Source organism: Anguilla rostrata, chromosome 1, assembly GCF_018555375.3.
Source record: "Anguilla rostrata isolate EN2019 chromosome 1, ASM1855537v3, whole genome shotgun sequence".
NCBI classification, from domain to species: domain Eukaryota; kingdom Metazoa; phylum Chordata; class Actinopteri; order Anguilliformes; family Anguillidae; genus Anguilla; species Anguilla rostrata.
Genome location: NC_057933.1, coordinates 40,918,677 through 40,945,319, shown reverse-complemented (window position 1 = coordinate 40,945,319; position 26,643 = coordinate 40,918,677). Strand labels below are relative to the sequence as shown.

General features: G+C 40.4%; 1 protein-coding gene across 7 annotated transcripts in view; it reads right to left on the bottom strand.

The window, feature by feature from the left end:
- Positions 1-26,643, bottom strand: part of evla (Enah/Vasp-like a) — a 79,436-nt gene that overhangs the window by 36,971 nt on the left and 15,822 nt on the right. The window contains exon 1 of one of the 7 annotated variants that reach the window (XM_064337232.1): positions 21,155-21,890. The exons of 5 other annotated variants lie outside the window; for them this stretch is intronic. In XM_064337232.1, the coding sequence (XP_064193302.1) occupies positions 21,155-21,165 (11 nt within the window). In that variant the 5' untranslated portion in view covers positions 21,166-21,890. Of the gene's footprint in view, positions 1-1,492; positions 1,642-21,154; positions 21,891-26,643 lie in introns of those variants that run through there. One more of the 7 variants, XM_064337226.1, reaches the window with a different exon arrangement.

Genomic DNA, 26,643 nt, shown 5'->3' with positions numbered 1-26,643 from the left:
CCCAGTTCAATGTGAACCTCCCACACCAGTATCTGGTTCGACCTCTCCGCATTCACCACAGATGCTTTTAATTAAACACGCCTGCCAGTGTTCACATTGTATATTTATACAGGGCTGCATATATACAGTACATTGTGTTAAAAAAACAAATTATTTTAAAACAGAGATTTCATTGATATCTGTTATGTTTATGCAGTCAACAGAAAACTGCTTTTCTAGAAGCACTTTTACACAGCAATAAATTTCACATCCATATGAAGATAAACAAAAACTGGAGTGCTAGCCCAGTCCAGAGAAGGTGGATTTGCAAATGTATTCTGTAGTAAGGGCAGCCAGTGCATGAAAGCAAATCCACAGAAAAAGCACACTATATGAGCAAATGTATCAGGACACCCCTTGGTCGAGGGCTGTTTTTCATGGTTTGGGCTAGGCCTCTTAGTTCCAATGCCCAACCTCACTAATGCTCTTCTGGCTGAATAGAAACAAATCCCTGCAGCAATGCTCCTACATCTAGTATAACGCCTTCCCAGAAGAGTGGAGACTGTTATAGCAACGAAGGGTGGACCAACTCCATATCAATGCCTCATATCATACTTTTGGCAGAGATGTTGGATGCCAGGTGTCCACCTACTTTTGGCCATGTATATTCAGAGCAAACGGTATATTGTGAAAAGCTAGCCTGCAATACTGAACAATGCAATGGACCAAAGTTGCTGTACACTGAGAGCTGGAAAGAAGAGAGGAATGCCTTGGTGCAGAATGGGGACTGGAGCCCTGATTGTGAAACAGAGAACAGAAACTGCAAAAACACAACTGATAATAGTGCATACAGGCAAAGCAAACACCATGAAAACTATCAATTTCCCTTCGGCTTTGGGGTATAAATATGAGGCTACCGACACAGGACAAAACACATTTCTCAAGCCCTGTTTCAGACCTTGGCGATAAATAGATAAAAGGGCATTAGTAGAGCCAATTACCTCATATTATCAGTATCTCACTGTACAGGTACCTACATTAGAACTCCTTTGACTGAAACTATATTTCCAGGAGACTGTAGTCTCAGAAAATAAACAAGTGCTTTATAATTGCCACCTTTCCTCTTCAGTGTTAGTGCTCAGACAATTCTAAAACCACAGCAGTTCTGTACAAAGCTAGGTTTTGCATCTACTAGAGCTTGTTAGCCTTGTTCACAGTTCTGGGGTGAAGAACATTTTCATTTGTTTCCAAAGGCTATTATCACACAGTTAGGATAATGTAATAAATATTGCATGTTAAACATACAATGTTGCAAATAAAACCACAATACAGTGACACAAAAATTTACAGCTGTGGAAATTTTCTGAAATCAAAAGACTTGATTCGGGGAGCAAAGACTGAACAGAAATGTGCCACGATTGTTTTTATCAAAGAGACTAGTACAAATCTTTCCTGTGAACCTGCTTGGCCTAATCTGGATGCTCTGAAGAAACAGAAAGAGAGCCTGCCTTACCGTTTGGGTGCCATTTGACTGGAGGCATTAAACTGACACTGAACGGAAGAGTTGTGGCCATGTGAAGGGTGTTCTCTTACAGACCCTAAATGGGGAGAAAGCTAACAGGAAGTTGAAAGAAGAACAGGAAACCACTCTGGTTTACTTTGAACCTCATTATTTTAGAGAATCTGTTCTTATCTCATGATCTGTACAGATTAGAATGGCTTCTTAAATGTAGACACCTTTCCTGGCATCAACTAACCTTTCATCCTATCAGTGGAATGGCACAAAACCTCTGTGGTGAATGACACAGGAAGCCCATGTGAACCAGTTTAAAAACTATGCCCTATGTGAAACCACACGGGCATTGTCAAAAACCGCTGGTTCCCAGTGATGCTGTTTGGTTACCCACATCAACTGCTCAGTGCCTCCCATAGAGCGCAGTCAGGCCCAGTTCCTGGACTAATCTGGAATCAGTAAGGTGAGAGAGGAGAGGCTGGAAAAGAGAGCAGATCTCAGTCACCCCTGCCATGGTTTTGAACTGTTTTTAGAAACTTATCCCATTAACAGTATGTCCTGCATTAGTGGTGTGCATATTTTGAGCTATCTTAGCACAAAAAATATCTATATCTGTACCTGTATTAAGATAGAAAATGGAAGTTATGTATGGAAAGGGAGGGAAAGTGTCAGTTTTATATCCTAATGTACACTGGCATTGCAACTTTTGTGCTTTCAAAGCAGCAGGCATCTAGTTCTAGTCACACAAATCAACAAACTGCAACTATTTCATCTTTTGAGTCATAAAAAAACAACCTGGGCCTGTTGCTAGCAAGCTAGCCAAGAAAACAAGCTGGCTACTTGTAATAGCATCCCTCACATGCTTTCCCTCCAAAAAATGTTGTTTGTGCTGGACGTGGATGGTCCAAATCCAAGAGTATAAGTATACAGCAAAACACTGTTGACTTCGAGTGGCTGCCAATTTCAGTTACAGAGGAACTGAACACTTGAAGGAGGCTTCTGACATCTAAAGGCAACTTAAAATTCTTATAGCACTGTTAATGAATAAATGCATCTGCTAATGCATTGGTCAACTTTGGGAAGAAATTTAAGGCTCAAATATATCCTTCACATTAGCTTACACGAACACCTGCTCTGGCTACCTGTATTGCAGTACTGCAGTGTGTATAAACTTGTCTCAGTGTGTGGAACGCTGTCTCAGTGTGTGGAAGTCTGCCTCAGTGTTTAAAACTCTACCCCAATTTGTAAAACTCTACCTCAGTGTGTGGAACTCTGCCTCAGTGTATAAAACTCTACCTCAGTGCATGGAACGCTACCTCAGTGTGTGGAACTCTACCTCAGTGTGTGTAATTCTGTCACAGTGTGTGGAACTCTGCCTCAGTGTATAAAACTCTACCTCAGTGTGTGGAACTCTACCTCAGTGTGTTGAACTCTGACTCGTGCAGAAAATCTGCCTCTTCACCCTCTGCCTCAGCATAAAGACCACTGCATCTTTACTGTCTCTTCTCACGTTTCTGTAAATTTCCTAGGAAGTAAGAATGGGTGGGTGACTAATAACCCACGTCTGTATGTATGACAGTCCAGGTCTATTTGTCACATGAGATGTCTTGGTCGCCATTTCACCACATGCTTATGATTGAGCATCAAGCAGAACAAGTTCAATGACCTGCCAGTGTACAAGGTTCTGACTTCAGTTATGGCTGGAGGACAAACTCTGACTGCAGTGAAGACTTTAATGAAACTGAGTTTCACTGCAGCATGCAGGCATCACAAAAGTAACCCAAATTGCTGATGCAACCATTGGCAGTAAACGGACAAAATCTGCTTAGCTCCCATCAACAACCCATTAATTTGCATAACATGGTGCTGATTGCTTAAAAAAAACTGAAATACACAAATGTAATGTACAAACGTGCACTTAGTAAGTCTGGTATTCTAGCTCTTATCTTAATAAAAATATTAAGCACTGCACAAAGATCCTAACCTTCTCCAGATGTCATTTCCAAGAATAATTACACAAAAAGCATTAAAGCGACCAAGCGTGTGCCACGTGATTTAAAATATCTCTCTGTTGGCAATAAAAGAGCCGGTCATCCACAAATGCACTTTAATTCAAAATTCATTTAAACTGAATTGAGGAGCCAGGGGTAATTATCCTGTTGTGCAAAGAAATGGGCATGGTCACATTGGATGGATGCAAAATAGCAGAGAGTTAGCCAGTAATCTAGCAATTACTGCTCAATAACACATGGCCCTGTTGGCATCTGTGTGACCAGAAATACAGTAATTATTGTGCTTTTTCATTAAGACAAGGCAAATGAAATGTATCAATAAAGTCTTTTTGGTAAAGTTTTTTAAAATTATTTTTGTTACATTTCAGTTATATTGAGTTTGAATTGTCTTTCATCCTACACTTTTAAAACTTAGATGTGCTCCATATATTTCCTGGACTATACAAGGCTGAGAGTGCACACAAATATTCTTTATAAACATGCCAACTGCCTGCCTAAGTCATTAGGAATAGATATAAGATATGCTAGAACGTTCCAAGTATATCTCTGTACATTACACATTAAAGGGAAAGGGATGGGAAAAAGCCCTGTGCTATTAATAGACACATCTCAAAGCAGGCCTTTTAGTAAACACTGCAATGGCACTCTGACATTTTACTGCCTTTGAAGTCACATGCAGTTCAAATGCACCCAGCAACTTACATTATTTTGTTAATCTGGAGAGTGGTGTAAATTTTTAAAGAGAATTCTTGGCAGTCGGCTGAAGACGACCACTCTCAAAATGAACATGAATAAATCAGCTTCAAAGAGAATGAGAGAGACTGCCAGTGCTCTAAGATCTTAACCAAACTGGCAAACAAGGCAGCAGTGAATTGTTGAGGGACTTTAATGACAGATGGGTGTTTTGAGAGGGCCACACCCACTCCTTGCTCACACCCAGCAGTCTCTGTCAGTCCTCTTCATACGCTTCAATGGACACTTTTTAAAAAATGAACAAGCCCTTTTCATGTCAAATTCATAAATAAATAAACACAATGTTACAAAACACTCTAAAGTGAAACATTTGGAAGATAAAAACCTTTCTACTTTTTTTGATGTGGGTATTGTCAACTAAGCATATATAGAGCATGTTTTGACAAGCTCTATATACATGTATGTCATTTAAAATTAGCCATTGTGTGCTGGATTCAAGACAAAAACTATTTAGTGTAGCTTGTCATTGGCTAACTATGGGGAATGAGAAACCTATACACACAAACTGAATAAATGAACTGACATGTTTATACAGGAAAAATAGCTTGGAGTAAAATGAAGGAATGATGGCTCAATCCCTAAGTCTAATTACATACAATGCTTGTGTTTCCATAAGTTCACCCCTCACCAGTCACCCAGCAAAAGGAGTACTGATTCCTACTGTTTTCTAATTGGGAGGGTGAGAGAATGGGGTCAACACTACCCATATAATCCAGGATTGTTATTATTCTTCCTGTCTGGTTGGGTTGAGTTCCTGTCTGTTTGGGCTGTGTTCCTGTCTGGCTAGGTTGTGTAACAGATTTTTGTCTGTACACAAGACACAAAAAGACATTGGACTGTATCAATCTTGAATGACTTACAAGCAAATGCAAGCATTTTTCTTTTTCTTTGGTTTTAGTGATTGCTGAACTTGCTAATGTGTTTAGGAACTGCAAACTGCAATATTGCAGTCAAAGTTAGACTAAGCATAGATGGCTTGTGCTTCGATGAACCTTGCCTATGAGGGAAGGCCTCTATCTGACTGGGGCAAAGCACAGGCCCTTTCTATCTGAACCCTGAGGGCAATAGCACAGAGCTTTTTCCTTCAACAACAGGGATCCTGGAGACCTACAGGGTTGGTTGGTTTTTGTTGTTAATTACAGTTAACCCAACTGGTGTCATAGGCCTGAATCAGCACACAAATTTAAGGTGAAAACAATAACCAAACCCTCCAGCTCAAGGTTGTAGACCCCTGCTCTACAGAGCTCTTTACCCCTAGAGTGGGGCTACATGGTTCATAGACAGCAGAAATTAATTAAAATAAAACTAGAGTAAGGCAGAGTAAAGGTGAACAAAGCTGTCCTAAGCATGTAAACAAGGGATGAGCTCCTTCTTGGGTCACCCTGTTGTCAGTTTGTAAGCAGAGCAGGGGCTGACAAATCTGCACCCCACACAGAGATTGCACCACAAAGGGAGGACTGTCATTCCTGCTCTTTTTTGCAGCTTAACATTGCTTTTAATTCTCAGAGCCATAATCAAGCCTTCATGATGCAGCGTACCCGCACAGGAAGCAGTGTGAGGCCTGGGGAACATGGCAGCCAGCGCTGTGGAGAAAAGTGCAAACCCACACCAACAGCACTGGCAGATTTGCAGGCAGAAACAGGCTCTTCGCTGGGAGACTGGTTTTTGCAGTGAAGTAAATCAACACGACAATTGGGGAGAAACGAGGGTAACCATGTCAGACAGTGAGAAGAAACAATTCAGGCATGGGGAGTGGGAGTTCTGCTTTAACGTGCTTTAGTCATCCTCCTCCCTCCTACTGATGCTCCTTCCTGACTTCACTGTGAGAGGTTCACCCTTCAGGCAGAGCTCCATTAGCTGAGTGCTCTCTGTGACAGCTGGACGGCTCTGACCTTGGCCTGGAGTAATCACATTTCAGACCTGTGTGTGTGCATGTGTGTGTGTGTGTGTGTGTGCACGTGTGTTCATGTGTGTGTGTGTATGTGTGTGTGCCCGTGTGTGTCCGTGTGTGCATGTATGCATGTGTGTACAGTATGTGTGTCTGAGTGTGCATGTGTGTGTGAGTGTTTGTGTGCATGTGTGCCCGTGTTGGCATGTGTGTGCGTGTGTGTGTGTGCCCGTGTGTGCATGTGTGTGTATGTATGCATGTGTGTACAGTATGTGTGTCTGAGTGTGCATGTGTGTGTGAGTGTTTGTGTGCATGTGTGTTCATGTGTGTGTGAGTGTTTGTGTGCGTGTGTGTGCATGCGTGTGCGTGTGTGCCTGTGTGAGCATGTGTAGGGTCTATTACAAAGCTGATTTTAAAGGGGTTCACTGCTGTAGCATTCTCAGGGAGGTGGGCCAGGCTTTGAAGAGCAGTTGGCGGGGAGACCAGGGGTAGGGTGTTGAGACCAGGGGTAGAGTGGGGTCACTGTCCTAGGGCATTGGCAGAGCTGCTTTTGTTGCCTAGCTGATTGCAGTGAAAAGCAAGCCAAGTGGAACACGCAGGAGCAGGCCACACAGTCTGAGTGGATAGAAGCACAACGAATCCCACAATCTAATCTCCTCTCCCTTTTCCCACTGCTCTGGAATATGCAGGCAAAACTGATGATAATTCAGGCTTACTATTTCCATTCTCACCACTCCGTTGAAAGGCTCACATACTTGGTTCATTCATTGTAGAAATTGTAGAGAAAGACACAATAACTGCAGCATAACTTAATTTATGAGGAAGAGGATAAGAAAATAACAACCAAAATAAGGGAAGCAAACACAAAAACATGAATCTTTCTGACCCCCCAAGTCTAAAAGAACAACAAAATAACAACAACAAAAACAAAAATCTATGACTAGACAAAATACTCAGGCTAGACATCATCCCCCAGTATCCTGATCTGTCCAAAAGGGAACAGATGTCCCCAGCACTCTGTAAACACAGGATCTTAAAACATATCTTTGTACCCGACTAAACATAACCATAGGGAAAATCAGGGAAATTCAATTGAAACATTACTGAAGACTGCATCACATCATTATAAATGTGTCCATCAACAGCATTCTCTTCCATAATAACACTACCAAGATTAGTTGTCAATTAGGGTCTTTGTATACAATATACTGCTACTTAAAAAAAATAAAGGAACACCGCTCATACATAACTATGCTTAAGGCACATTATCATGTTTGCTCTACAGGAGACTAAACGTTTTTCATTTTAATTGTAGGATACTGTATCTGTATTAGGCTCCAGAGATGTGAGTATGTACCAGCCCCTGGCTATATTCAATAGACCACTGAACTGATTGAGTAGTCTACAACATATGGATACAAAATGCTTATGTGTGCTGTAATACAGTGCATGATTTAGAGAAGAGTCACGACACAGTGAGATACCATTAAGGATTTGCGGATGCTAAATGGATAACAAATGCAATATTTTCACACCAAATGCCATATTTGGCTTTTATTTACATTAATAAATGTTAATAAATGTTAATTCTCTTCATCATAGTCAATTTCGTAAACAAGCTGCTGCACTTATATTTCTGTATACGTTGACTCTGATATATATAAGGCACCTATGAGCTGATTTGGTGATCACTGTTGGTTAAATTGTGCTGTAAAAAGAGGAGTAAATAATTGTATCTTGTGTAGAAGTTGATTGTTTGTCACTATGCACCACATACAAAACAGTTCACTAGTGGAGGCTTAGATAGAGCAATTGTGCGGTTTCAATGGAAGTGACTCTATTTCCTAATAGTGCCTTTCAATCTCCACTTCAACTGCTATAGTCACAGAGGTTGAATCCTCCTTCACAGGATACAATGAGTTCTCATTCTGATTTTCTACTAGGCAAGTCAATTCACACCCACATAAGCCATTACAGAGAGAATGAGAATTAGGTCACTGTTACTGTCTACTGCCTATTACATGCAACATGTGTGCAACAGTATTATGTAGAACTATACTGAGTCTTCACTAGAACTAATAAGTGGACTGTGAAGCTTTTCAAATGAGGGCATTTTTAAAGAGCTTATGCTGAGCCACTTCAATAGCAGCTTCATAAACTGCATTCTGACATGTGACTTACATTAATGATGTCACATTGATGCCTGACTCAGTGTGATGATGTTACAGTCTAAGTGCTGATGCCTTTGAGTAGCCTGTGCTTGTGCATATTTAATTTTACTGAGGGTATGGCCTGGAGAGCAGTATGTAATTACCCTGATATATTCCTACTCAGTTACACCTCTGTAGTATTTAAGCACATCTGAATTTACTGGAGAGAGGAGAACATAACCCTGAGTTAATTTCCACTGAGGAGTCAACATGATGCCCACAACTAGGACAGGAATCTGGGGTTCAGCGTTCACAGAATTACAGAACACAAACTCCTACTGGTTAACCTGAGACCAGCAAATTACAAAACACAAACTCCTACTGGTTAACCTGAGACCAGCACATTACAAAACACAAACTCCTACTGGTTAACCTGAGACCAGCAAATTACAAAACACAAACTCCTACTGGTTAACCTGAGACCAGCAAATTACAAAACACAAACTCCTACTGGTTAACCTGAGACCAGCAAATTACAAAACACAAACTCCTACTGGTTAACCTGAGACCAGCAAATTACAAAACACAAACTCCTACTGGTTAACCTGAGACCGGCAAATTACAAAACATAAACTCCTACTGGGAAACCTGAACCAGCAAATTACAAAACATAAACTCCTACTGGTTAACCTAAGACCAGTAAATTACAAAATACAAACTCCGACTGGTTAATCTGAGACCGGCAAATTACAAAACTCCTACTGGTTAGCCAAACTTGGGCCATTGCAAAACTTAACTCCGAGTGGTTGAGCACAGTTCAGGGAAGTACAACCTGGGCTGCTTGGATAGGATACGCACAGTAAAGTGTGACCAAGCACACACTGTTAACAGGCCTTGTGTTTCCCTGCTTATCTATGGAAGTTGAGAGAAATCCAGGACCCAAACCGTTTATGATTGTGTTGATAAGAGTCCCACCAGGACATCAGACTTAAATAAGTTTCAGTGACAGTCTCCTTCTCCTGGGAGTGATCCTAGATTGCCTCTGATATGCTTTCTCATGCCTTTCTCTTTCCATGTAACACAATGTAGTAATTTCCCAGTGGTTGTATATACTGCAGGATTGGAGATCAATTTGCTGGAGGGAAGATAGAATTGTTTCAAACTGCACATAATAACATATCATATGAAACTGAAGCTAATAGTTTTTTTTTTTTTTAGATTTTATTAATATGAAAGAATCTGGTTAATATTGACACCTACAATTTGCACTATGCTTTTCCAGTGGGTACATATACCCCATTAAAGAGCAGTAAGAGATACTCTATGAAACTGCAGAATATCCTCTAATTCAGCACATATATTGCAGCTCAACCAGAAATACAGCTCGGCCTGCCACTGACTGAACACTAAGTGCACACATACTGCTGAGGGACTGGCTACACAGCAGCTTTGACTTCTGTACAATGTGGTCTGTACAGCTTGGGAAAGATCACTGCACACAGCAGCTGTGATTTCAGCATTTTGCATGATAGTGCTCCGTTGACGACAGCAGCCAGTGGGCCTCCAACTGGGACAACACTTCTGTCTTGTCATTTTGTTTCATGACAACTGTCAGTCATGAGTAAAGAAACCCATGGAAGTGAACGGTCAGGCTCATGATAAAGAGCAGTCAGACGCGTGGAGACAAGCAGTTGGGCTGGTGAAGAGGAACACTTGGACTTGTGAAAAGGAACACTCGGAATTGTGAAGAGGGACACTTGGACTTGTGAATAGGAACACTTGGAAGTGTGGAGAAGAACCCGTGGACTAGTGAAGAGAAACACTTGGACTTGTGGAGAGGAACACTTGGACTCGGAAGGGACACACTCTTAGGGAGAGAGGAGAGCAAGAGACAGGCCTCAATGGTTTAATAATGGAAACAGCAGGGGAATCTCTGCAGGTGGGTGGGACATGTGATGATTTAATATCACTATAAGCATAGACTTAGGCAACACCAAGTCAGTGGTCTGTTCATTTCTGCAGTGGAAGCCATACTGCCCAGAAGGGATACACCCATGTGCAGTTGCTGGTTGAGTTGCAGTGATCTCACCTTAATACAGGTTCTCTGGGCAGGAGGAGAGCAGTACAGTGCTGTGTTGTTTCTGGTCAGTCATATCATAGTGTAGGGTACAATGATTACTGTACCTTTCAGAGCTCTCACAGGCTGGTCTAATCATTAAACCCATAGGTAATGTAATAAAGTAACTCTTCCATCTGCTACATTCTGAAATAAGCCAATACATTGCTTCCTATTTAATAAATAACACCTGCTGGTGACAGCTATCACTGCCCACTCCTCCCTATAAAAGATGATGCTATTGTGCTATAGTCCACATGCCAACTGTGTATGTTGGCATGTGGACTATGAATATTGCATCATGCTAAATCATTTCTGTAATCTCAGGCACACAATTAGCTCAGTGGTTACCTGTACAAAAAATAAAGTGCATAAAGGGTTGTGAAGCCACTATAATCAGACATGTATCTGCATGGATTTTAGAGTCTTAAAACATAACAAGAAATATTAGGAAATATTGAATTTTGTTATTATTTATCCACAATATGAAGTTGTGTTCTGTGGTTCTTGTTATCCTTTTGAGAGTAGAGAGTGACATTAGATATACAGTTACTTTATTCCACTTTGAGCAACAAGAGAGGGTCCTACTTATTAGGGCTACTTCCCACTGCTATGCTGTCACTGTGTCAAACTGGGTGGAAAACTACCACAAAAATACTTTGTTGACTTTAAAAAATTTACCAGTAGTGTGAAGTTGTGTTCTATGGTTTCATGCTATAATTCATTATTTTACAGGTGGTTATTCAAGGTGTGCCCTGCGATAGATTGGCGGCCTGTCCAGGGTGTATTCCTGCCTCTCGCCCAATGCACGCTGGGATAAGCTCCAGCACCCCCCGCGACCCTGCTCAGGATAAGCGGGTATAGATAATGGATGGATGGATGGATATTCAAGGTGATACCTTTGTTCAGCAGGCAACCCTGTATGCAGTTGCATGTTGTATTGTAGTTAGTTCATAATTGGGATATGATATAAAAGATGTGCATGTACTGTATCATTGTAATAATAATGATCACCAAAGATGAGAGGAAGTGGTGGGGAAAATGTCTAATAAAAATGGACCACAAAACAGTGGTGCATCAGTCTGATATTAACCCCTTGACTGCAAGCACATAACTGGGCATGTGTATAAAATTGAAGGGAAATATTGCCAATGATCTTGAGTTTTTATAAATCACTTACCACTGCAGGCCTATACAGTTAGTCCATCAATAAGAAAAATAAAATTGTACTCAAGTGTGTGGAATTTTTAAGAGTTCGATTTGTTCCGCCGTACTTTTGTAAGTAGAAAAATAAATGCAGGCACGTCTTCGTTTCAAAATAGGTTGTTTAATGTAGCAAAGGAACTAGTGGGTCTGTTACCCAAGTACAGATAAACACAGAACCGACAAATGACGGAGACAGTGAATACTTATACCCTGTTCCTTCAAGGAAACAAAGGGCCAAATGGTTATCTTTAAACACATCATGGGGAAGGGGGGGGGGGCGAGGTAATCAGACATTGGGGGGGGGAAGAAACAAGGTGTGGGGAAGTTGGACTGAAGTAGGGGGTAGAGGATACTGCATACCAAAGGGAGAGGATGTAGCACAAAGGGTGTGATAAAAGGTCAATTTAACTGAGTGTGGTGGTAAACAATCAATCCTATCTGCAGCTGTCCCACTACAATGTGAGACACCTCAGAAGGGTAGAACTGTGGCTCCCATGTTTTCCAACATTCCCTACTTTTTTTTTATTTTTTATAAGAAAGTCTTCTATAATCGAAGGTATATGTATAGAAAAGAATATGAAGCAAAAATAAAACATAAAAATTAAAACAAAAGCACACAAATTATTCAGGGGTTATTTCTGAGCCATCCCACAGTTTCATTTCTATCAATGACTTTCTCCAACTGTTTTTTTTCTGTTTGCGCCAGCAATAACACTGTGTTTGACCATTGAGGATACAAATTACTATTAGACCTACAATAGCCAGGAATATCCGGTTCCAAAAATGTGTTCTCATCAGAGCATCCTTGTCGCTTCAGGACTGTGGCCTCTGCCTGGGCCAAGCTCACCTCCATTTTTGTTTTGAGTAGTGTTGAATCACTCTCCATTAGAGCTTTCTTCACCTGAGCATGAATACCTGCAAACACATTTGACTAAGGAACCAGGTAGGCATCATCCCACGTGGCCAAGCTGTTGGACTCACTGGCATCAGTAGTAGGTAAACGAATGTTCCCCATCTGAACAGTGTATGCTGGTGTAAACCAGAAACCAGGGGGGTGATTAACACCTTATATTACCATGTGGAAGTCCTGTGGGGTGACTCAGAATACACCAGTGACACTGGTCCACCACCCTCTCCACTTCCTCTAAAGGGTGCACATTCCTCTCTGGGGACAGTTCATTAGAGTTAATAGATACAATTTATTGCATGACTTTCATGCATAACATGTATGAATGTAGTAATCTGTAAGAATGTTTGATTCAGCCATTCCCTTACCAGTTCAAACCTTAAACAATACTGATCAAACATGACAATGATGTTAGCTCAATCATAAACAGCATGCATGAATACCGTATTTACATCATATTATAAACCCTTTTTTTTTCTTTTTCCTTCTGGTCCAAAAATGATGCCTTCTCTAGGAATAGGGTGCAGTGGAGGACATTTGCTTCAGTCCAACTGCTTGAGTCTTCCCATTCCTTTAGAGGTTGGCATTGTCTATTCTCAAATGTAACTTCATACATATATGTATTATTATTATTTATTTATTTATTTATTTTTATTTAACCGTATAAATTTAGATGCATCATTGTTCAACCAGGGTAATATGTAGATCCATGCTCCATGGCCCATCTCCCCTGGTTATCCTGTCCCTCATCTCAACTAGTTATTGCCTTATCATAATGTGTCCAATTACGTGCTTTTACTGTCACAATGAATTCTTGTATTCTTGGAAACTGTCTTCCACTCTCAATCATATGTGCTCTATATGAAGATTTGCTTGACACATTCCATGTGATCTCTGTTGTCAATGCTTCATTGTCTTTCCACCTGTCTGATGTCCATTTGGTGAATCCAACTGCAACTGCGTGTATTGTCCTTGACACATTTGTGTGTCATTTATGAATATGACAGAAACATCCCACTTAGTGCTGACCTCCAACCTGTTCCTGAATACCAGGAGCCTCATCCTCATCACGATTAATTCTGTAGGGGAGAGAAAGACCAAGTGTGAGTGTATATTCTTATGCAGTTTTAATCATTTAAACATTGACATTTGTATCAAGTTCAGCTTTGTTATATAATTTGCATTGGTCCCAATGATATCGGAAATACTGTATTGCTCTACCCCGCTTTTGTATCACCAATTTCAAATTTGTTTCACCAAGTTTGTTCATAACTTCTTATGAACCTTCTCAGTTTGCTTTCCAGCCTCCCCCTTTTAAATTTTTATTATTATATATATATATATATATATTTTTTTTTTTTTATTATTTTTTTTTTTTAAGCATCCCCGATTTGGAAAGTCACTCTGTATGTGGGGTTGGACTGTGAAAGGGATTCTCAGAGCCTTTCTGGCTGCTCTGCTCAGCATGTGCCTTAATCATAGACAATAGGTGTGTGTATGTAAGAGTGCCTTCAATCTGGGGCTGTTCTGTCTGAGGCTGCTGTGCACGCAGCTGTTTTGGTCCTTTTCCTTCCATCCCTCCTCCTTTTGACCAGCACTGTCGCTTGGAATGGCCAACACGCTTGCAATTGGCACACACACGGGGGCTTCTACACTCATTCTGAATGTGGCCTGGCTTCCCACAGTTAAAACAATGAAATTTGGCCTGGCCCTTATTAGATGCTAGCACAGCAACCCTTTTTCTAGAGCTCTGTTTAGGGCTCAGTGAACTGAGTTGCGACTCATTCCACACAGTTAAACAGTCTTGGATATCCCTGCCTATGTGCTGTCTGACTGGCTGTGCACCCAGTTCTCTATTCAACTGTAACAATAAATGTTGGCAAGTAGGCGAGACGCGATCTTTATATTTATTGATTACCAAACTCCAAAACATTGGATCGTCACCTGTTAGTAGTGCTCTGTTCCCTCCACCTATGTTTCGATTGTACACAATCACAAATGTTCTAAGAAAATCAGTGGGATGCTGCCCTTTCTTAGGTACAAACTCAAGAATTTTATTCATGTCAGCTATAACGCGATAACCCACAGCCTCGCTCATTAGCCTTAACCTCGCATCATGATTGGGGAAAACAACAGGGTTTCCCTGACCCTGTATGAATTCTAACGGAATAGTAACCGATGTAGGGAGCACAGATTGCAATAATTTACAACAGTCCTTGTCAGTTAGCGAGTGTATTCGCTGCAGCGTGTGCACCTTTTCAACAACCGCGGTCGGGTCACTAACTCCGTCCCACGTGGGAAGTTGTTGTTGCAGTGTAATCAACTCTGAAAGTGTAAGATTGCGATCCACCTGTTGATCTGCATATTCATATGTGATAGCCCCATTGACAGGATTTTGTGTTGCGCTTGTACGAACTCTGCGTGTTATTATTGGTGCGATTTTAGTGTTTTTTGTCCCGACTGATTTAGTTGCTTTTTGTGATGTAGAACTTCTAGAAACCAGCCTTCGGCAATTAGAAAGAAGTGAATTGGTAATAGATGCATTACATTCTGTCCCCCCAGTAGGCCTATGAAACCCCGGCTCCTCATCTAAAATTTCATTATCACTTCTTTCATCATCCACATCTAACAAAGGAGCTGTTTGGCAGTTTGTCTGCCTGACTTCCCATTCGTCATCATCAGAACTGTATACTGACTCACTCTGCTCCTCTAATGTCCTTAAAATCACTGCCACTCGCCGTTTCATTATGGTATTTGCAAGTTTTTGCTTTGCCATTTTTTCTTTCAGCGACCTGAACTTCTGTACAATCGCATTATCCTTATTCTCCCCAGACACATTCCATAACTCTTTATATGCCACCTGAGCATCGCGTAACTGTCCCTGCGTTTTAACCAATTCTGCAGTTGTGGTACTCAATTTCTCCCTCAACTGGCAAATTTCTTTTCTAAATTCTAAGTGTGTTGTGGCATGTAATATACGTTCTGCAACAGATGCTTCCAACTTCCTTGAATTTACCGCCAGTGCTTTATTCAAACTTTCAACTTCACCTCGCAATTTAGGAACCTCTACAACTTTATCGGTCAAAAACTTAATTGTTTGGGCCATAGCCATCACACAGTTAGCCTGTCTCGTTTTCTCATTTTTCTCATTTTCATTGCGCTCTTCACAAGCAGTCTGAAGATATTCAACAACATCCACTTCCTGTGGTACGTTATAAGAATCCTCCTTACAATGTTTGGCCAACCACCTAGCGGCCCACGATTTCCACCCATTCACTGCCATTCCTAAACTCCTGTACAATGGACAAACAAACTTTTGGTACTTGAAATTGTCCAAGGTCTGTGTAACTTTATACAAGCCCCTACCTAGAACACTGTACACATGTACAATCAATTCTGGCCACTTGTATTTTAAAACATTACACAATTTTCGTAACTATTCCTCTACAATATTACATACATAAATATTTCATACTCACAAATGTACGTGGTCCGTTCCGTGCCTTCAAGTCCGTTTTTCCTTCAGCGTTGGCAAATGGCTTCCAAAACAGTCCTTCTCCTTCCTTGAATTCGGCGTCAACATAAAAAAGAAAGTCTCTTCTGTAGGCCAGTGTCACACGCGAATGTCAGCCTCCCCAGTTTTTTTTTTTTTTTTTTTTTTTTTGAAAAACGCAACAAGAACGACGGATTTGGGCTGGCTCGCCAATAATGTGGAATTTTTAAGAGTTCGATTTGTTCCGCCGTACTTTTGTAAGTAGAAAAATAAATGCAGGCACGTCTTCGTTTCAAAATAGGTTGTTTAATGTAGCAAAGGAACTAGTGGGTCTGTTACCCAAGTACAGATAAACACAGAACCCCCAAATGACGGAGACAGTGAATACTTATACCCTGTTCCTTCAAGGAAACAAAGGGCCAAATGGTTATCTTTAAACACATCATGGGGAAGGGGGGGGGGGGGGGGCGAGGTAATCAGACATTGGGGGGGGGGAAGAAACAAGGTGTGGGGAAGTTGGACTGAAGTAGGGGGTAGAGGATACTGCATACCAAAGGGAGAGGATGTAGCACAAAGGGTGTGATAAAAGGTCAATTTAACTGAGTGTGGTGGTAAACAATCAATCCTATCTGCAGCTGTCCCACTACAATGTGAGACACCTCAGAAGGGTAGAACTGTGGCTCCCATGTTTTCCAACAAAGTGCTGCTTTAGAAAAGTGGAAATAATATGGTGTGATTCATATATATTTGGAGAGTGCCAGAATTTTTGTTGTTTTGGCTCTGTACTCTAGCACATTGGATTTCAAATTAAACAATGACTATGCGGGACAGACTCTCAGCTTAAATTTGAAGATATTTACATTCATATTGGGTGATCTGTGTAGGAACTGCAGCCGTTTTTATACGTAGTTCCCCCATTTTATGGGACCAAAGGTAATTGGACCGTTGGCTGTGCATCTGTTTCTTCTTCTGTGTGTTATTGCATTATTTGTACACAAGAAAGCCAACAAAATGTCTAGAGTCGACTCTAGGTATGGTATTTACACTTGTCTGTCACAATTTCCTTTCAATTCAAGGACCAAATAAGTGTCGCTACCAGTAAAGCAGGCCATCATGAGGCTGTATAATCAGAATAAATAGATCAGACACACATTGGATGTATCAAAATCAACTTTTTGGTACATTGTTAAGAAGCAAGAATGCACTGGTGAGCTGGGCGAACAACCTGGTAAACCACAGAAGACCACTGTCGTGGGTGAATACTTTCAATCATGAAGAAAACCCCATTTTCAACCGTCAAACAGATCAGGAACACTCTCCAAGATGTAGGTGTAGATGTGTTAAAGGTTACCATAAAGAAAAGACTACACCAGAATAATGTCAGAGGGTTCACTGTAAGATGCAAACCAGGTAAGCCTCAATGGCCAGAGTAGAGTTTGCTAAAACACATAAAAAAACTTTGAACAAAGTCATAAGGACAGATGAGTACTAAACAAAGTGATCGAAAGAGTGTGGAAAAATAAATTAACTTCTCATGATCTGAAGTATCCTCCCCACCATCTGTAAAACATTATGGAGGTAGTGTTATGGCTTGGGCATGTATGGCTGCAACTGAAACTGGCTCACTTCCCTTTATTGAGGAAGTGACTGCTGATGGCAGCAGCAAGATTAATTCTGAAGTGTACATAAATATCTTATCTGTCCAGATCCAACTAAATGCCTCAAAATTCATTTGACAGTGCTTCATCTCACAGCAGGACAATGAGCCCAAACATACAACTAAAGCACTGATCACCAAATGTGCATGTAAATACCCTCAAATTAGATCTGACAATCTGCACTTTAACCTTCAATTCATTGTTTCCTTTCAAATCCAATGTGCTGGAGTATCAAGCTAAAACCTGTATCACTGTCTAAATATTTACAGATCACACTGTATATAAAACACACCGTAGCATAAAAAGGATGAAGAAAGTGTGTAAACTCTATGGCACACACTGTGCCTTGAATAAAAATTGGACCCCAAAAATCTGTGCCTGTCCCCCCAATCAGCATTCCAGAACCGGGACTGTCAATGCATCTAATTCCAGACAGATGGCTGCAATTAATATCTTTTTAACATGAATGAAAATATTTATAAGAAGTTATGTTTATATGTTCTTGCAAAACATGCACTGCAAAAAAAAATAATTCATTTTTTCATAATATTTAGACTTAAAATCTTATTTCTGTTTTTTTCTCTAAACTTTTCTTTTGCTAAATTTGACAAAAAAAATGGGGTGAGGAAGTTTTACTCATTTCAAGATTTGCCAAAGGGGTAAGGCAGGATTTTAAGTCTCATTACAAGACTAAAACAGTTGTGACAGACATTTTTGGCATTGTGGACACGCTGATGAAGGAAGGAGTGAAAGTCAGAGCTTCCAGGTGCAGCCTGGGCAACATTTTGTCTACAACCTACCAATGATAATCTCAGGGACACAGCCAGAGTCCAGCAGCCAACCAACTGAAATGCAACAGACAGAGCTGAGGGTTCCATGTTTTCAGCAGACTAATACACAAAAACGTAACTGCACAGTTCAATACAAAAACTATACTATACCTGTAACTGTACCTCATTAAATTCTGAAACCAAAGTAAAAATTTGTAACTGTAATGACAATAATATTTTAATCCAAGCAATAAACCAAACAAAGACAACATTTGGTTCTGACCTGAAAGATGACTAGTAGCTTCCTTTGGTAACCCATGACCCAATTTTTCTGCTTTGGAGAATGTTAGAGTGGTTTGTAACAGAAGCATTGAAGCAGTGTTGCAAAATAAAGGCAAATGCATTAGATATATACATCTGAATAGATAAGTCAGAAATAATAAGTTCTCAAGTGAACTAAATGTACTTAATGCTGAGAAAAAAAGATCCTTATCAGTGTCATCTTTTGCTGAATAAAACTTTAGAAATATTTTTAATTTGTTGTTGTTGTCGTCATATGTCATCCTCCATCTCGACACACTACTGTATAATACTGTATTATGTGCAAAAAGAAAATCAATATAGTATCTGCCTTATGCATTTTAGGCATGTAATTCTGCTTCAATGAGTGTACAATTTGCTACGGTCTTGTCTACATCCTAACATTTCAATGTAAAATTAAAGCTTATGTTATATAGTAAAAAAAAAAAAAAAGCTTATACGGTCACCTGATTTGATGGAAATGTACAAATTAAATGGCAAGCCTGGAGAAGTATGCTTTCCTAAACATCAGAGTAAGATCAACAGCTGGGTTCATAAACAAGCCCACAAACATGAAAGTATCAGCCATCAGCCGCTTATCTTTCAAGAGCAAACGGCTCTCCATCATTCATAATCCTCTGCTGTCCAATGCCGCCCACATCTCGGCCCATAAGAGCTTGGGCATGTGAGGGTCTAGTGTGGCCTGAGGCAACTGTCGGTCACTTTCATCAAACCACTCGCACTGTGTCTGGTCGAATCTGGTTTTTCATAGCACTTAGGTGTGACATGGAGTAATTGTCACGTGAACAATGTCGGAGCTGAGGAACATTCTAACGTCTTGATTTTTGCCACACATAACTGGTTTGATTTAAATAAGCCCTGTGGTACAAATAACCACGTACTCCATAAGTGCTGAGAGAATGTGTGTCTATGCTTAGACATCAGGAAGTCATCACCGCAGACTGCCGGCAGACTATGCAGCCCTCACTTCACTGAGCCAGCCCCTCCAAATCATGCTAATCTGTTGGCATGACAACTGGAGTAGGATATCCACTTGACCTAAAAACTAATTCATTTGAAAAAATGAATGAGCTTTGTGAAATAATGAGAAATAAATCTTAAGAAGATTTTCGCTTCCATGCCACATTTGCAATAAAATGCCATCTTTTTGAAAAATGCACAGTCAAGATGAAGGATTCCATGAAAAGAGCAAGCTGAAATGCATTTCATTCAAGCTGAAAAACGTTTATCCTATGCAATGATCACTAGACGAGAAGTAACATGCAAGTATTAAGCATGCACAGTGAGCTCCATAATGTTTGGGACAAAAACATATTTTTTTCTTGATTTGGGTTAGTACTCCAAAATTTTAGATTTGTAATCCAACTCACATCTGGTTAATACTAGCCTGCTTTTGGATTATTTACTCCACACTGGAATATCTAATTGAGATAATTTTTTTACAGTTTGTAAGGTAAGAAATTGCTTTGTTTTTCTTTTTATTTTTAGAAAAACTGCAGTTTTTGTGTTTGACATCCTATTTACATACATAGAAATGTTCATTTTCAAATGCTCATGAAAATGCTTTCAGTTCAATGGAAATAACACATAATGAATAATGACTTTTGATAGCCTGTATACAAAGAGCAGAGTGATTGCATTGGGATTCGTTTTTATTTTTTATAAATTCTTCAACCTCTAGTGGTTTTACAGATCGAGACAGGGTTTTTTGCAATAAAGTGCAAAGAGTCTATGCTTTTCAATGGTGTAGGTGTTACAGCAGTGCACCTAGAATTAGTGACTTAATGAAAGCAATAATTAAAAAGAATGCTATTTTTACATGCCTGTGTCTAATTGGGGGTTTAAGAAATTAAAGTGCACCAAAGTATTTTGGACATATTAAAGGGGAATTGCACTTTATAACACTTCTGCTTCTCATGACTGATATTGTCCTTCTAATGAATGTGTCACCCTTCATTTTTCGATTAGTTATTTCATTTTAAATGTCTAACGTTAGAAAGAAAGACCTATTTTTTTTAGCGCAAGTCCACATAGTAGTACGGTTTCCGGTTTTTTCTTCTTCTTCAATTTCGTTTCACGGCAAAATCGAGAAGAAGCAAAGCAAAACATTCCGTTAACTTAACGTTGAAATCAAACAAACTAACGTTCTTTTGTTTGATGCGATATCGGTGTAATAATGAGGTGCACTGTACCCGATTGTTATAATGCCCCCGTAAACTTGCCTTGAAAGCACATTTTCATAGTTTTCCACGCGATGCAACTTTGTGCCAGACATGACTGGATGTAATCAGACACCCCAACATGACAGCCGAAGAAGTTCGCAATGCAGCGACCACTTGAAGCCACCGACTAACAAGGCGACCGTCTGAAGCCTGGAGCTGTACTCACCGTTTTCCCATTGTTGTTTGAACTGCTCGAGGTAGGTACTAAGCGGACTGGCTAACGCGTCTCTCTGTGATACATAGAATGTCTACGGTAACAGTTAAACAGCTTGCTGGCTGTTGTTATAAGGTTGCCACCATCCATTTATTTTGTCCTCAGACATTTTCGGTTTCGCTAGCTAGTAGTAATACAACACTATTTCTACGACCAACCTAATGTTATTGTCTGCAGGTACGCCCACATCAGATGTCGTGCAATGATATGCATCCTTGAGTTCGACACTAAACTGCCTGGGTCTACTTCCTGCATTTGTAAAGGAAAACAACAAAACAGCGTAAAATATTAACATAATGAAATAACTAATCGAAAAATTAATGGCGACACATTCATTAGAAGGACAATATCAGTCATGAGAAGCAGAAGTGTTATAAAGTGCAATTCCCCTTTAATGCTATGTCCATGAAAGTAGTCATGTTTAGTGCTTTGTCGCATATCCTTTTCATACAATGACTGCATGAAGTCTACAACCCACAGACATCACCAGGTGACATCACCGGGTGATGAGTATCTCCTCTGATGCTCTGCCAGATCTGTACTGCAGCCATCTTCAGCTGCGCGTTTTGGTGGCTAGTGGCCTTATGTTTTCTCTTCAGCATATGAAACACATGCTCAATTGTATTCAGATCAGCTGAATGACTTAGCCAGTCAAGAATGTTTCCATTTTTAGCTTTTAAAACTCATTTGTTGCTTTAGCAGTATGTTTGTGGTCATTGTCTTGTAGGATGAAGCATTGTCCAACGAGTTTGGAGGCAATTGGTTGAACGTCAGCAGGTAGGATGCTGTACATTTCAGAATTGATTCTTAAAGCAGGGGTTTTCAGCCTTTTCTGATCCAGAGACCCCCACCCAAGCTCTAATGTATCCAGGGGACCCCCATCATTAGTTATTAAAATTTTTTAAAATATTTTCCAAAATCTATATATAGTCATTGCATTTAAAATCTGGCCAGGGATCCCATACAGTACCTTAAAGGAATCCCATGGACCCCCTGTTAAAAACTCGGGACTTTGAGAATGAAACTGTAAATCCCAATTACACCACTCAACTTTACAGAGGCCCAATTCCATGATAGAGCTTCATACTGTGGTTTGCGACCATGATCACAGAAACTGAGTACATACAGTGTATTTCCACTCAGCTGAAGTGGCCTCTCTTCTCTAAGACCCAAGGCAGGACAGTGACTCACATATCAGGTAGGTTTGTGCATAAGTTAGTGGGTAATGAGAGGCGTGTGCTTTGGAATCCCCCTCTTAACACATTGCAGCTAGAGCCACCAGAAGACCCCTTGTTCAACCATAGCCTGCATTACCGTCACCTGCTTCTTCCAATAGCAGGGAATCTGATACTGATATGGTAGGACATTACAGCACCTTCAGTTGGTATGCAAAGATTTGGCGAAGCTCTGGCAGAGGCTTCTCCTAGAGATGCCTTTGGCCTGATGACACACCTCTTTCTTCCTCAGACAGCCAAGCGGCTGTCTTTAACTCTTTCATAATCCATGTAAAGAGCAGTTCTAGTCAAGGAAATGGTTTATTGGAATGAAAATATATCATCGTTTCCATCTAAACTGAAAAAAGGAGGGTATTTGCATACCAGATATTACTACAGTAAGTGGGAGATTAGCTCCTGCAGGGGCACTGAGTTGACAGCACCTGTTCTACCCAACAGCTCATACACTCCACTCCACAGCTCATATACGCAACCCCACAGCCCCTACACTCTAAACACTCTTAATCTCTCTACCATAATGGTATCTGTATCTCCCACAGACCTCTTTTAAAACAAGAACCATAAGACCGGGCATAACAATCCCGGGATGTTGATTTCCAGTCATCAGAACTGGGAGGGTAAAGTACTTAAACACATAGTTTCTTTTCCAATTCAAAATGCCTCCTATGATTCATAAATCTATCCTTTTTCTTGAATCAGCAATTTCCTCTGTTTCAATGGCCGGTTCTATCCAGTTTAGAGTAAATATGTCCATCAGGCTGATAATGGAATGTAAGGAGAGGTAACTTTTGCCACGATGGCAAGCTAGTGAGCGAATGATTATCAGACTGCTTTATTTCAGGGTGGTAGGTAAATTGCAGATAATTTGTTCATATGACTCAACATTCCATTTATATAGATACCAGCTTATTATTGGTATGGTTAACAGCAGAAAAATAATGAAATCTTATATTGTATCCCTGAAGATTTATTGTGTAGACAAGGCCAAGGAATTGATAGATGATGAATCTTTCACTAAAATTACTCAAATTAAAATAAAATTTAAAAAACACCAGAAAGAACTGTAAAGAACTAAAATCTACTGCTGTTATTTTTAACTGAATCACAGCCAGTGAGAAATAACTGCTTATTTTTTGTATGTTGGCTTTGAGGACCCAAATCCCTGTTATTAGAAAGAGTGCAGCAGCATTATGACATTAGGTCACAGAAACGTTTCCCTGCTCTACACTAGTAATCATTCTGGGAAGATAAAGCAGAGCTTGTGATGTTCCATCTAACACAGGCGGGCTCTACAGTAGGATTATCAAGGGATTCCAGGCAGATCATTAACTTGTTCTAGTTTAAAGCCCAAATTAACCAGGATTCAAGTCCTCCACAAGACTGTAATCTCTGCAAAAAGAAAGTAAATTTGCAAGGCAGCCCTGTAACGCAGGCCAGGGAGGAATGATTTGACATGCATGACAGAAGCAGAAAGAAAAAACTAAGCACAGAAAGAGAGAAATGCTGTGTGTACATGGACTAGGACTATTTCTGAAAACCAAAACCTTAGAAAGCATGGCTGGGAAATGGCTTTCCAGTAAAAGTGCTCTCTTGTCATCCAGCACACACTGAAGAGGTCCCTTGAGGTTCCACAAATACATTTTTACAACCAGCTATTATTTTTAAAAAATGGTCTCCAGTTGATGGTGATTTCTATTAATGTAGTCAGAAGATTTTTATTTCCATTCTAATCAGAAAGATCTCTCCCCATGTACATAATTTAGAAAAGCTTGAATCTTCTGGCTTTGTCATGAAATAAGAAAAATGCATGCAATGTTTTACCCATCAGATGTAAAATATTTAAAAACTCAAAGAAATGAAAAGCCAACTGAAAGAGCTCTCTAGGTCTGTTTTTATTTTTAATGTATCCTGACATCTCTATTCTCGTCAGAATGTGGATTCACATGAATTAATTCAGCATCACTGGCTCAGTCAGCAGAATCTCCTGAGCAGGTTAAACCTGAAATAATCATGAGATTTAAGCACAATGAAATGGTGAATTTTCATTTGTCCTGAGGATTTTCTGCATCTCGCTTTGAGCATTAAGCCACCCGTCTCTTTTGTTTCAGTGTTTAATTTTCCTGCTGCTTGACGCTGAATCCTGCACACTCCGCTGCCCCTCCCCCATAGCCCTGCATACTGGATAAACGGGAGATTAGCCATGAAGGGAAAGCAAGCCTGTTGACCCTAATGGTCTTTTCTTGCATCTGAATTAATGTTCTTATGTTCTTAGCAGCAGGAAAAACGCCTCTACAGGGAGGCAGGGCTCCGGAGGGCCAGCTATGCTTTCATGAAGTCACTGCTTTAATATGCAACACGCATCAGCACCTCAGCTGTGGCCAGCCCAGGGCTCCACTCACTGTTCTTACTAAACCAAAAGTGCATTTTCTCACACATCGTGCAATTGACTTTTGTTCACAATGCTAACTGTTGGATTATTTGGCCAACTTTACACTTACTGGTTATAAATGGGCCTTCTACTTGGTAATCTCGCTTCTTGAGTTCTTAGTTCCTGAGACTACCACTGGTGTTCTCAAAATTTCTAAGACACTCTGGATGAGAGCATCTGCTCAGTAATTGCAATGTGAAGTTCACGTAATTAGCTTAGTTTTTCTTTTTGGAATATGACCACCACTAAAATCAGATAGTACTCCATATGCACTTAGTCAATGATGACAGTAAAACCAGGTCTGAAATTCTCATGGGTCAACCCTTGGCGCTTCTAAAGGAGCGAAGTGATAATTACAATACAAAATTTAGAATGTGTAAACCATTGAAACTCACTGACGTTTTCATCAGAAATTCACACCCACAACACCTCAGCCAAGAGGATGGAAAATTGAAACACATTGATCAGAACAGACCAATCAGCCAGGGTTGGCCTGCCATTTACAGTTTAGAGACTATCCAGTACTGCATCAAGCCTGTGTTTTTTTCTGAAGCATTTTGCAGGAAATTTAACACAGGCAGTTCCAGAGTAGGGAATTAATGTGAGCCTGAAAATGCCATATTTGGTCCGCAAAATGAATCCTGATGCCCGGAAGCCACTGTCGTTGACAATATTATAGTGATCACTCCAGTCATCTTCCTAGAATTACTAGCTGACCTTTCAGAGGCACCTCTGAACACTGATCTCTCTGTCAAAGGTGCCTCACATGCTAGCCCACTCACAGCAGTACGCGCACACACACACACACACACACACACTCACGCATGCACACACACACACATGCAAAAGATAGAAAAAATATCTGGCCATATATATCCCAGCAGTAGTATCACAGAATTTACAAAGTGAATCCAGAAACAAGGAAGAGGTGGAGGCTATTTCTCAGCTGTATTCAGCTGTAGCAGCAGTTCCTGATAGTCACACAAACGCTCAGACAGGCACACACTGAGCAATTTCCAAATCATCCACACTGTGATGATCCTGCAAGTCAAAGTCTCCAGTGAACTGAACTGAATATCAAGAGACAGAGATGAGACGATAATTAAACACTGCTGAATGCCTCTGCAAAAGGAACTCTGACAATAGATAAATGTATGCACAAATTCTAAAGTAACACTTTTGAATTTCAGGACGCCTTTAAAATCTTCAGATGTGCCAGTGTAGAACACTTTAAAATGAAGCAGCAGATATGTTTAAACAGTGACTGAGGTATGCATGAGTTTATGTTAGTGGCAACCCTAATGGAAAATACTGCAGTTTTAGCTTGTGTCTGACACTGGATGCAGTAATAATTGCAGTGACATCAGTGTACTCTGGAGGACTTGAGAGGACCTGGGGTTTCAGAACGATATTAAGTGTGAACAATAGGCTTATTAATATCTTCTAAAGATTCCTAATAAATCTGGAGCTGAACAGCGCAGGGTGAGCCGCTTGCCTGATAAGAGGTTCATTCAGATGGAGCGACTGAGCATCATAGAGGAGGTGTCTATTTTTGGCGCTTTTGTTCCAGATTGTGTTCTGCCTCAGCCGGTGAATGGGTTGAAAAGCGCAGAACCGCTGTGCTTGCACAACAGGGCCGTAAGCCATTAGCGACATTTGGTCGATGATCAAGACTAATTTTCTGCGAACTGTCAGTTCACTGTGAGCGCGTGCTAATGCAGGCGAGCAGCAAAATACCACAAAGGCAGCGCATGGGGAGCGCCAGCATAAAACAGGTT